This window comes from Melospiza georgiana, chromosome 9, assembly GCF_028018845.1.
Source record: "Melospiza georgiana isolate bMelGeo1 chromosome 9, bMelGeo1.pri, whole genome shotgun sequence".
Classification (NCBI taxonomy): Eukaryota; Metazoa; Chordata; class Aves; order Passeriformes; family Passerellidae; genus Melospiza; species Melospiza georgiana.
In genome coordinates this window covers 26,450,233-26,462,905 of record NC_080438.1, presented here as the reverse complement: position 1 = coordinate 26,462,905, position 12,673 = coordinate 26,450,233, and the positions used below count along the sequence as shown (strand labels likewise).

Sequence of the window (12,673 nt, the reverse complement as noted above, 5' to 3'; positions counted from 1 at the left end):
GGGCTGGTGCTCAACCCATGGTCATGGTGCCCTGATTGTGCCGCCCTGGGCTGGTGGTGAGGTGTTGTCTGAGCTGGGAAGCAGAGAAGAGCCCCCAGGGGAAGGTGTTTCTCAAAGGGCACAGTGCTGTGGGTTGCTGGGACACTAATGCCCACACAGGTGATCCCCACAGGAGGCAGAGGTGCAGGACACACTCCCCAGCTCAGTGTGTCTGTCTGGCCATGCTAAACTCTGCAGTGCCCTCTGAGAGTCCCCCAGAAAAGCACTGCAGAAGGCATGACAACACTTGGCTATTTTAGCCAGGCAACTTGCTCCATTAATTATGTGTTGATATCTCTGTATGTCCCTGCTAGGAAGGTGAAAGCATCCCAGAGCTGAGTTGGATTCCTTCTGGCATGGTATTTTCCCTTACTGACTTAATTGGGTTGTGGTTGTTTCCATTTTCTTCCAAGAGCAATGGTTTATTGGCTGTGCTGTGCTGCTCACCTGCAGTGTGCAAGGAAGCAAGAAATAAAAGATAAATGAAAAATTTGCCTTTAAATTGCATTATAGACTGAAGCAAATCAGTTTTCCTTGTTCTGGTGAGTCCACTATCCCTGAAATCCCACAGCTCCTCCTCAGCAGTCTTTCTTAAGGAGAGAACTTTCTCTTCACCTTTTGTAGGTCAATTACAACAAGAAGAAATGTTGTCTCTGACAGAAAACCAGCTTTTCCCAACCTCTCATTCAGTTCTACTTTTAATAATCCATTTATTCTGTTTTTCATTTCAGCACTTGAGAGCAGGATCAGACAGGTGGCCTTGGATTAGAAAAGGCCCCAGGAGAGTTTGGGGGCTGTTGCTTTGTAAATTGCACACTGGGGGTGCCAGCAAAGACTGTTGTGGGGAACGTGTTTGTGGGAGGATGTATCAGTGCTAATGGAGTATCTCTGACAGACTGCACTTCGGTGTTTTCTGGAATTTTTCACATAGATCATTCCTTGGAGCTAGATGGGAAAATAGTAGAGTATTTCAAAACAGCTGGCCCCTGGGAGATGAGAGTCCCCCAGCATGAATTATTAAAGCTCAGAGAGACTGTTCAGAAAAGTCAACATGAGCCAGCGCATGGGGAAGGAGGAGCATGCTGGTGAGAGCCCTTAGGTCCCTTGGAAGTTTCTCACATGTGGCAGAACAGCTCAAAGCAGCAGCTCTCTGAAGGGATGAGATGCAGAGACTCACATACGCTGTATCCCCAGGGCTCCCCATTCATTCAGCCACTAGCTTTGAGTCCAAATGATCCCCCAGCATTGGTTTGGAATAATAAAGAGCAAGAAAGTGATACAGTGGAGGCTTCCTGTCTCTGAAGGCACTCATGCTCTCTAGGGCCTGCACCAAAACTGATAGAAATGGGAAAATTTCTGAGGAGATCTCTTAATTTTATTCAATCTCACAAGTAAAAGCCCCGTTTGTCATAGGTGATCTGTGTATCCCCTGCAGGTGTCAATGAATGCTCGATGAACAACGGTGGCTGCTCACACATATGCAAAGACTTGAGGATCGGTTACGAGTGCGAATGCCCGCCTGGATACAAGCTTCTGGATAAAAAAACGTGTGGAGGTAATTGACATGCAAACAGCAGTCCCTTGTGTTTCACCATAGAGAGACGTGATTATATTCACTTGAGCATTGCTCCATCACAGATGGTTTGATTTCAAGTTATTGATGGGTTTCAAACACTCCTTTCAGACATAGATGAATGTGAGAATCCAGACGCTTGTAGCCAGATCTGCATTAATTACAAGGGAGACTACAAATGTGAGTGCTACGAAGGATACGAGATGGACACCCTGTCCAAGAACTGCAAAGCTGTAGGTAAGGCAGCGCCACAGGCACTCTGCTTGAACACAGGAAACTCTGCTTGCTCAACAGCACAGCTCTGCTAAGAAAACACGCTCCCAGCTGAGGCAAGGGAGTGGAAACAAAAGGAAACAGGCAAATCAAGCAAAGACATTTCACTGTGAGCAGCACAGAGCTGCTGCAGCAATAGCAGATGCGTCTCTAGGCAAGAACTACTGATCATGCAGATCAGAATATTTTAACAGTGTACAGAGCAAGATTGCAGTCACTACTTGGCTGTTTGAAGCTGAAACTAGAAAAGAAAGTCTCTTGACAGGTGTTATTGAAAACAGTGCAGCAAAAACATTTTATGGTAGTAGTATTGAAAGAAAGAAAACATCCTGATTAAAACAGGGTATCTGAGCCAGCCCTCCACCCTCCCAGCTGTAAGTCACCAAAATCTGGCCCAGGATTTTGTGCTGAATGAATTGAAGATGAGGCCATTCCCCAGAGGCTGTCCAAGTGCCAGTGTGTGTCCAGGGGCTGCAGGGGTGCCCGCAAGTGACAGCCCTGCCTCTGGAGCAAGTTTCCTCTTGCTTCCAGTGTGGTGTAAAGCTTCAGTACAAACACAGCTATCGGTGACTGATAATTCCATTCTTGTTTGAGAAATGAAAGCTGAATCCAGCCCCTGGGACAGCTGCTGAAGTGACAAATGTGCTGATTTTGTGTGGTAGGCAAGAGCCCGTACCTGATCTTCACCAATCGCCACGAGGTCCGTAAAATAGACCTGGTGAAAAGGGACTATTCCCGCATCATTCCCATGCTGAAGAACGTGGTGGCACTGGATGTGGAGGTGTCAACAAACAGAATATACTGGTGTGACTTGTTCTACCGAAAAATCTACAGGTAAGGGGCAAGAGAGGATGTGTGTGCTGGTCCCCTGCCAAAGCTGCATTCCCTGTATCCCCTAAAGCAGTCCAGAGAACAGTGCAGGGTAAGGGCACCTGAGGGCTTTTCTGCCCTGACAGGATAACCTGTTGTGGCCCAGACTTGGTAATCTTTTTGGGGAATTGATAAAGACATCAGAGGCTTGTGCAGTTATCTCTCTGATAATACAGGGTGACTTTTCACCAATGCCAGTTCCTGCTGCACTCAAGCAGTTAAATGTAGGGCTCTTGTTTCCTGAGCCATGGATACTGCAAAGCAGGGCCAAGGCTGCTGCTGCGCTGTGAGTGCTGTATGGGAGGCCACAAAGGACCTGGCACCTGGAAGCACAAAGCAGGCAAATGGTGGGAGCAAGGAGGCAGCCACACAGTCACAAGCTGCTGCCCACTGTAGTCTCTGGTAGATTGGATTTGAATTCACAGCACCTGACCACAGTACACATTCTGTAACTCTCATTCTCACTCCTCCTTCAGCTGTTTTTATGGCATCCATCACAATTATTATGTGCTGGGGCTTAGCCAAAAAAGCATTTAATTTATGTGCTGAAAATCCCCCGTGTATATTCTGATTTGCACAGCTATTGCAGCTTCTGCAGTGGTTTGCTCTGGATTTCAGCTAATGCTCAGGCACAGGCTGACTGGTGTCAGCACGTGGGAGCCAGGCCAGGGTTTCTACAGGCACTGGTAGCTCCCATGCCCTGCAGGGATATCTGCCCAGGCTGTGCTGGGCATTGACCACCAGCAGCTGGGCAGGTACCCTGAGGGGCCTGTGGAGCTCTGAAAGAGGAGGGATAGCTCAGGAAAAAGCTGTCAGCACTCACTGGGTCTGTCTGGGCAAAGGCTGAGTTCGTACACAGAGGATTATCCAAGACACTGCTCCTGCAGCTTTCCAACAGCAAATATGCTGGAGTGCCTGGGAACAAGCAGTCTGTGGTTGAGAGGCTATTACAAGGTGAAAACTGTGGGACAGGAGGTAATCACTGGCAAGAGATCCTGTCTCATTATGGTCACCTCATTTGCCTTTCCAGATCCTGTCCTGTTGAGGTGATGTCTCCTTTGGAGTGTCACATCTTTTACAATATTTAGTTACTGGGAGAATTGAAAAGTCACCTGTACTTGAGCCCTTCCACTGTGGAAGCTGCAGGAGCCTCTTGCCTTTCCCTCCTGTGCAGGCCCAGGTGGGAAGCAGGGAACACACGTGTTCCACTGGCAAGGGATTACTGGCCTGGAGCTGGGCACTGAGAGCACAGGGTCACTCTGGAATACTGGAATCTTGGGAGCACTATCAGATACCCATAGAGCCCTGAGGTACCATCCCTGTGGTGCTGGGTCAGAGACAAACCAAAACCATTCTTGTAGGAAGATGCAGCAATGTGCTGGCCATCCAGGCTGACTCTGCATGGCCATTCCAGCCCTGACTGCAGACTGCAGAAGTGTCAGGAATTCCTGGGTTTAGATGTTTCGGTTCCAGGGTCTAATCTGATATTGGAGAACTCAGCTCCCATGCAATTCACCTTCTCATTCCATCAGCAAAGGCAGGATGGGCAGTGAAGAGGAAGCCTCTTACGATTCCAAATATGTGGGGTAAGGGGCAGAAACTTCTGCTTTATAACTGTTCTAAGATGTACTGAGTTACTCTAAGAGCCAGACTAAGCTTCTGCAAACACTGATGCAAACTCAGAATAACTCATTTCAGTGCACTCAGCAGAATTGATACTGAGAGCAGAATCAGCCTGTGTGGTTGTAGGAGCAACATTCCAGTTATTTATGAAACATCCATGTGGAGTCTGCTGCCTTTCATTATCGTTTTGAAAGATTTTGAAGCTGCCACTAATATTTAGTGAACATTTTGTTTGTATCTAGTGAAATCACTTGCCAAATTAATGCAGCTTCATGAATTCCTTTGATGAGTCATAATTAGCTACACAGCTCCTAATTCTGCAGTACATTTAAGCACATTTATTGCATGCTCAGTTCAACTCTGCTCAGCAGAGCTCTGGAGATTATATTTTTCATGTCCATAAATCCCACAAATCAGTGCTGTTGAAGTTAACATGCCAGAAGTCAAATGTTTTCCTGAATTGTGCAGTTACAGTAGGAAGCAGGTAGAATGATGAAATGCACAGTTCCCCACTGTGGAAATGCTGCCATATGGGAATGGGGAAATGAGAGGCTGTAGGAGCAAGCAGAAGGTTGCAGGAGCACCATAAGGGTTCCTGTGTCAGCCATGCTGCCCCTGGGCCCAGCTCTGGGAGCCGTGTGGGAGCCCTGTGACCTCCTGTCCCCGCAGCGCCTACATCGACAAAGCGAGCGACACGGCCGAGCAGGTGATCCTCATCGACAGCCAGCTCAACTCCCCTGAGGGACTGGCCATCGACTGGGTCCACAAGAACATCTACTGGACAGACTCTGGAAACAAAACCATCTCAGTAGCCACTGCAGATGGAAGCAAGAGGAGGACGCTTTTCAACAGCGACCTCAGCGAGCCCAGAGCCATCGCTGTGGATCCCACACAGAGGTAGGGGTGCACACCCCAAACTCCCCTTTGCCAACAGACACGTTCCAGTCACAAACCTGGGGGTGGTTCTCATCTCACCAGGACTCAGATGCCCTTTGAGATGCACCCTGCAGTGGGACTGTGGAGAGGCTTTAACTAGCCCTTGGCAAGGTCCTGCTGTTAAAATCAATTCAGGGCCAGTTCATGTGTTCAGTGCACCTGAGCTGGTCCTGGCACAGAGGCTGTGCTGGGAAATGAAGTCAGCCTGACTTGTGTTTGGGCTGTTTGGATGAGTGGATGCCAGGTACCTAACAGGCACAGCAGGAGAGTTTTCAGGGGTTAGTTACTGGGGTGAGATGCTGCATTCTGGTGCAAGTTTTGTGGCAGATTACTCAGTGGGAGAACTGCACGTGGTTCCACCAGAGGAATTAACTGCTGTAATAAGGAGAGAATCTTTGGCACATCTTACTGCAACCAGCAGTGCAAGTTTCTTAGCTGGAGTCCAGCTTATTGCTGTCTTACCTGTGCCTCTGGCAGGTTCATGTACTGGTCTGACTGGGGAGACAAAGCCAAGATCGAGAAGGCCGGTCTGAACGGCGCGGGGCGGCGGGTGCTGGTCACCGACAACATCGAGTGGCCAAACGGCATCACCCTGGGTAAGTGCCCAGCTCAGAGCTGCAGCACCCGCTGGGCCTGAGGGAAATCTGCTTTTGGTGTTAAACAAGTGGGAAAACAAAACTGTAAATGCTCAAAGGCACCTGCACACACAAATCCTAAACTGGTCAGTCAGTCACTGCTGCTCACACACAAGTTCCCTTACCTCAGTAGCACAGCCAGAAAGTCTTGCTGTAGTCAGACCCTCATACTGCAGGAGCCTTGAGCTGCCTGTCACTGTGCCTTAAGGCAAAAGGAAAGTTTGGGGAAGGATGCAGAGCTGTGACAACACTTTAGGAGTCTGCAAAGCATTTGAATCCTTGTTTTTAAATGTCTCTGTAGCTGGGCCTGTCTCAGGAGCAGTGTCAGGATCCTGCACTGGACTGATGAATGGTGCAGAGGGAGAGGGACAGGGCCTGCAGAGCCCATTCCCTGTCACCATTCCCTGCCTGCCCAGCTGCTGAGGGTGAATGGAGCCACTGAGGGCCGTGGTGGTTCTCACTGCCACACCAAGCAGCAGAGTGGGAAGGTTTCATGGAGCAGCAGGGAACATCCTGCTCTGCACTGGGAGCTGTGTGTGTTTAACACCATGCAGATGTGAGGTTCTCTGCTTGGCTTTAAAAATGCTGGCAAGGATGGAGGAGGAAATGCTGCTGCCATTACATACTGCTGAAGTGCTACTGCTGGGAACAAATAACGTTATCATTTAGTAATTAAGAAATTAATTAATGACTTGTTTAATTATTATAATTGGTTTTGTTGGCTCTTATCCACTTGCATTCTGTTCAGTCAATCCCATCCAAAATAAGTGAATTTGCTCCAGAAAGAGGAATGCAGTTCTTAGCATTCCAAATAACATTGAATCCTTTCCTCTCACTCTTACCTGCACCCTCCCCAAACCTGGCTGGTTGTGGTAGGACTGTCCCCAGCAGCAGATTCCCCCAGCCTGCAGCACAAGAAGGGTTTCCTGCCCCATGACTCTTCTTCACTGAAAATGTGTGAGTCTCACAGCTCCTTCAGAGAGGTGTTTCATTGGAATCTCAGTAGTTGTTCTCCAGCAAGAGCCAAGGCTTGAACAGCCTTGGGAGGGATGAAGCTTCTCACCCAGGCACTGATGGGGAGAATCTGGGAAGCCCAAACTGCTGCTTCCCTGCTGCTCCTGGTAACAAAAGAACCTCATTGTACAAGACTGTCAGTCAGGCATTCCCCACACACACAGAGCAGAATGTTCCTCCTTTTTAATCTTATTTATAGGGTCTTATCCCAGCATATCTGGGCACTGATTCAAAATCAGAACTAGTGTTAAAAAAAAAAAGAGTCCCAATAATAAAGAGATTAGTCATGCTGCCAGCAGGAAAAACATGCTGGGCAAGAGCAAAAGAGTTGCAAGAGCTGTGTGTAATTTTGCTTCATTGTGTTTTACTTTCCAGATTTGCTGAATCAGCGTCTCTACTGGGTAGATTCCAAATTGCATTCACTGTCCTGCATTGATTTCAATGGCAGCAACAGAAAAGTTCTGATCTCCTCTGTGGATGATCTGAGCCATCCTTTTGGCTTGGCAGTGTTTGAGGTAAGAGTGGAAAAGGGATGCAGAACAGACTGGAGCTTGCAAGAGGTCTCAGAGCTCTTCTTGATTGAAAGTTCTGCCTTTTGCCCAGCACAGAGCTCAGTGAGGGCAGCTGCTGCTATAGAAACCGATTAACCTCGTGTGGGCTCAGCAGGGAAATTGGTTTTTAAAGCCTTAATCAAGAGCAAAGTGTTATCTCATGCTTTTACCTAATGCAGCACCAGTGCATTAAATGATCAGGGGAACAAAGGCTTCAACTTTGGCACTCACTGTAGGTAAGTCATAGCAGAGAAAGGTCCAGTTGGTGTCTGGCTCAGGAAATCCCTCATCCTTAAATCCCTTATTCCTCCTGTGTGAAGTGTGTGATATCTGGGCATCTAACTTTGGGCATAGGTTTCTCCAGGTCAGTGTTGCTCTTCAGTGCTATCCCCATCAGCAGCATTTGGAAAGATCTCTTGGGTTATTCCACCTCTCTCCATCCTTCCTGGTAGGAATGTTCATGTGTCCTACATGTGTAGGACAACAGACAAGTTCTGCTTTTGCTGAGCTGCCCTGTTGTCCAGCAGTGTGGCTTTCCTTCAGGAAATACACATGGGTTTGGGAGGCAGCAGCACACACACATGACCAAGCAATTAAACTGCTTGGTAATAATGTGATTCCTGGGTACCTCTTCCACCAGTAGTTCTGTATCTTCAGGCATAGTATGCCATGTAAAATATAGTAATATAAAAGAGAAATAGGTGCTCTAGGCACTGGTCTCTTCACAGAGACCTGTTCAATGCAGATCTTACCTAAGGAAAGGAGGAAAAAATCAGCAAGGTAACAAATGTTTCTAGTACAGAGTGTGGCCCTTTGCACATGATCTACCCCAGCTTACAAAGAAAAAGCAGTTCAGAAACAACACACATGCAACTTGTCTGTACCTTACCAAATTTCTCCCTCACCTCAGTCTCAGAGCTACTCAGAATTACACAGCACATTGTAAACTCATAGGAGTGCTGGGCTTTTGAACATTGTCCAAAACAGAAAAAAGCTGCAGACAGAAGTAGTGTGAACAGAAGGTGCCCCAAGGTAGGAACATGGTGCACTGACTCTGGGACTGCTGGAGTTTAATCCAATTTGAGCAGGCCAGGTCAGGAATGTGTGCATTCCCTGCAGGACAGAGTGTTCTGGACTGACCTGGAGAATGAGGCCATCTTCAGTGCAAACAGGCTCAATGGCTTGGACATCTCCATTCTGGCAGAGAATCTCAATAACCCCCATGACATCGTGGTGTTCCATGAATTAAAGCAGCCCAAAGGTAAGAGGTGTCCTCAGGATGTCATGGCCCTGAATCAGGTTTGTTAGAGCTGGCAAATGAAATGTTAGAGCTGGCAAATGAAATGCTCCCTGATGGTTCTTGATGAGAGAGAATGCACAGGTAATAATGGGAAATCAATGCCTAATGCTTGAAGTTCCTGCATAATTAATTCAGCAGCAGCATTTATTGAAGAATCTGCAATTTGCTAATAGCTGTTTAATTAGCATCTTTGATAACAGTGAGTTACTCTTGTCACTGTGATGCTTCCCATTCATTATGCACTTGGGAAGTTTTTATAGTACTTTGTAAGGTTCCACTCTACCATACAAACTGTAAAGATGCTTAAGCTGCCTGATAAATCGAGGTAGGGAGTGAGAGAAGGTCTTTTCAGAAGATCTGATATTTCTTTGCCAAGGGCAGGAAATAAATTATTAGAAAAATAACTTGTCTTTTCTTCCATCCTTGAACAGCTCCAGATTCCTGTGAGCTCAGCCCCCAGCCAAATGGAGGCTGTGACTATTTGTGTCTTCCTGCACCTCAGATCTCACCCCACTCCCCCAAGTACACCTGTGCCTGTCCTGACAATATGTGGCTGGGTCCTGACATGAAAAAATGCTACAAAGGTAAACACCATCACATCTCCATTTCACTGTCCCAACAAAATCATAGTCACAGTGAATATATTTCTGATGGTGAAAACACAAACACCAACTTCACCAACAAGGAGTATTCCACTCCTTGCTGCCCACAGCAGCACTGTGGTGTCCTTGTTGAAAGCTTGCTTATTTTGGAAAGCTTCACCAGAAAAAAGATACAGCAGGAAGAGGGGAAAAAAGGGCTAGGGACCAGCACTAGAACTGTGAATAGTCAATACATCATTAAAACAGATTTTTCATACATTGATATATTGATTATGTTATACATATATATGCAATGTGTACTTATATATCTATTTAGGTATCTATATATCTATCCATAGATAAGAAACCAGGTCTGAAGAGGACACAGTTTTTGTTGATATATCCTGAAGAGATGAGTGGCTTCACTGTAGTTTCTCCTAACATGCAATGAGTTCCTGGTACAAATTCAGAATCTTGGGAGGTTCTCAAAAACCCCCAAGTCTGTGAACTTCTTAGCTACCTTCAATACAGACTGATTTTTTATTAGTATTGATTAATCAAGCTTGACTTCAGGAAATAATTTCTGTAGCTTTAGGCAGAGCACTGTCAATAGTTTGACTATCTGGGAAATGGAATTGGAATTTAGTTTCTGCTTGTCTTCCTTAAACATAACAATCCTTTTTAGATTTATATCACCATTTGTGATTTGTTTGGTGTACTTGCTTTAACCAAATGTCATTGTTGCTCTTGGTTTTCAGAGCTTCCAACCACTGCAGCTCCTGTAGTGGTTTCCACAAGCACAGCGTCCCGTGCTGGCGGCACCACGACCATCACTGCTGTACCTGGCAGTGCCAATGACACCACTGGAGCTGTCCCCAAAGCTGTACCAGAAGCTACAATCACCACCCCAAGCCTTCATTTACCTTCCACCACATCCATCCTGATAGACTCTGAGATGACCACTGGGAACAGCAATTTGTCACAGCACTGTAAGAGAATGAGATTCCTTTCCTTCTCCCGTATCACAGCTCCTGCTGCACTGCAGGAGATCTGACCCAATGTCAGAATTGCAGAGGGGTCAGTGCAGGCACACCCTGGTGCACAGCAGGAGATCAGCTCCTCTCTCTGCAGGCACCTGAGCTGTGATGGCTGCTGTCATTCCAGTCACTTGGCATGTCAAGGAACTTATATCAGCTTTTATCCAAGGCACATGAACAGCCCTGAGAGTTCACATCAGCCCTTGCCAGTACTGGCCCATCCCAGCTTCAGTGCTGCTGACAGTAGAATGGATGGTTCTGCTGGTGCTTCCCCTGTTTTAATTGTTTAATTATTAATCTGATCTAGCACAAGTTCTGGGTGAAAAATTCCCCCTGTGCATCTTTAGTGCTGCTGGACATGTGGAACCACAAGACAAGCTGCCTCTGGTTTGTGTGGCCGTGCTTGGCATGTTAATGTGGCCTCATCATGACACAGGTTTGAAGTTTTGCATTATTTATCAGAAGAGCATCCCAGTGGAGAGCACTAATAGGCTCTCCTCAATGCAACACCAGCCTCAGAGCTAACAGGCAATCCCTCCAGGTCCTGCTGCCAAGGCAAAGCAGAAAGGCTGAACTGCTATTAAAAAAAAAAAATCTAGTCCAGAGAGAAGATTTTGCTCTGCAAGACCTCAAATAGACATGTATGTTTGAAACCAGTGAAATGCTGTTTCCCCTGACTGTTTCACTGTTTCCATTACATCTGGAAAGCAGCAATACACCACCCAGTCTGTAGAACTGTGCTGCATGGGGAAAGCACAGCCAATGGCTAAAATGTGTTCAGTTCTCTCTGTGCAAGTTTCTTTCAAATGCATTAATTACCTTTTTAATAAGCCATGGAAGAAAAATTATTTTATTGTCCACTTTGGAAATGGTGTAGTTTTTTTATTAAGTAAATAAATAACTATGTAATGGAACAGCTTGCCACAGGGAAGTATTTAAAAGTTGCCTGAATTGGTGTATCGAAAGAAAAAGTACAGTTAGTTCCTCCTCTTGCAACTCCTGATATTTTAGCAAAAGTAGATTTTCTCTACTGATATGAGAGCTCAGAGCAAACATTTTAAAGTATAGAACTTGAAGGGTTATATTGAATTTTTTTTTAATTATATTTTCCTGCAATTGCCTTTTTCTAAGTACAGTATTGAGTTTTGGGACCACTCTTGCATGCTGGGGCAGGCTGCAGCAATGAGGGATAGATGTGTTCACTAACTCCTTAGCTATAAATAATAAAAAAGGAAAAAATTAAACAGAGAAGCTGTGTAGATGGCTTTGAACTACATTCATTTTCTGACAGCTCAATAAGTCATTCCTTGTGTCAGTACTAGAAAGTGTTCTGTTGTGGATTTTCAGGAATGCTCTTCACCATCCCCTGGTGCGTGCATGGCATTTCCATTAACTGTCAGGTTTTTAAAACTGGACTCCTTTTTGTGCATGAAAAATTGGAGGCCCAAGCACAGTCACCATTTCTGGTCAGAGGTTCTCTTGACATCCTTGGAGCCTGGAGTGTGTGAGTGTCCCTGTCCCCTGGTGAGGCAGCAGCACTGCAGGGACCTCGTTCCTCAGGAGGGAGCTCAGCTCAGCCCTGATCCCTGTGTGCTGCTCAGTGTCACCTGAATCATTTTATTATGAAACTTTTTGTAAATTCTTTAATTGCAAAAGCTTTCTGATGGGCAGAACAGCACAGGTACTAACAGAAAACATTCTTTAAAAGCAGCAAATGAGTTAAATGATCAGAACACTTCTGTAATTACAGATGCAAATGATGATGAAGGCTTTGGTTCAACTGTGACAGCAGCTGTGATTGGAATTGTCATTCCTGTGGGTAAGCAGATTGGATTTAACCTTTGAGGGAGTTCACCAAAGTGCAATACCAAAATATTGTATTTACCACAGTAAATAACTTTTCCAGTTTTCATTGATGGGGTGGGAAAGAGCACGGGACCTGCTGAACTGGGGAACAGTGGCCCAGCTGTGAGAAAATGTTCTGAGGATGGTGCCAACATGGGAACATCCAGCAGATCCTGCCTGCCTAACAGCCCCTTCTGTCCCCTCTCCTCAGTGGTCATTGGCTTGCTGTGCATGGGGGGATACCTCATCTGGAGGAACTGGAAACGGAAGAACACCAAAAGCATGAACTTTGACAATCCAGTTTATAGGAAGACAACAGAAGAGGAAGATGAAGACGAAATCCACATTGGGCGAACGGCCCAAATCGGACACGTGTACCCAGCAGTAAGTACCTGA

The 12,673-nt window shown here is 46.2% G+C and overlaps 1 protein-coding gene across 2 annotated transcripts in view; it reads left to right on the top strand.

Moving 5' to 3' along the window:
• Positions 1-12,673, top strand: part of LRP8 (LDL receptor related protein 8) — a 170,511-nt gene that overhangs the window by 154,718 nt on the left and 3,120 nt on the right. For both annotated transcript variants that reach the window (XM_058029913.1, XM_058029912.1), the window contains 11 exons: positions 1,475-1,594; positions 1,724-1,849; positions 2,548-2,719; positions 5,048-5,275; positions 5,792-5,910; positions 7,339-7,478; positions 8,634-8,775; positions 9,246-9,398; positions 10,154-10,384; positions 12,183-12,251; positions 12,489-12,661. In XM_058029913.1, coding sequence (XP_057885896.1) covers positions 1,475-1,594; positions 1,724-1,849; positions 2,548-2,719; positions 5,048-5,275; positions 5,792-5,910; positions 7,339-7,478; positions 8,634-8,775; positions 9,246-9,398; positions 10,154-10,384; positions 12,183-12,251; positions 12,489-12,661 — 1,673 coding nt within the window. The remainder of the gene's footprint in view (positions 1-1,474; positions 1,595-1,723; positions 1,850-2,547; positions 2,720-5,047; positions 5,276-5,791; positions 5,911-7,338; positions 7,479-8,633; positions 8,776-9,245; positions 9,399-10,153; positions 10,385-12,182; positions 12,252-12,488; positions 12,662-12,673) is intronic.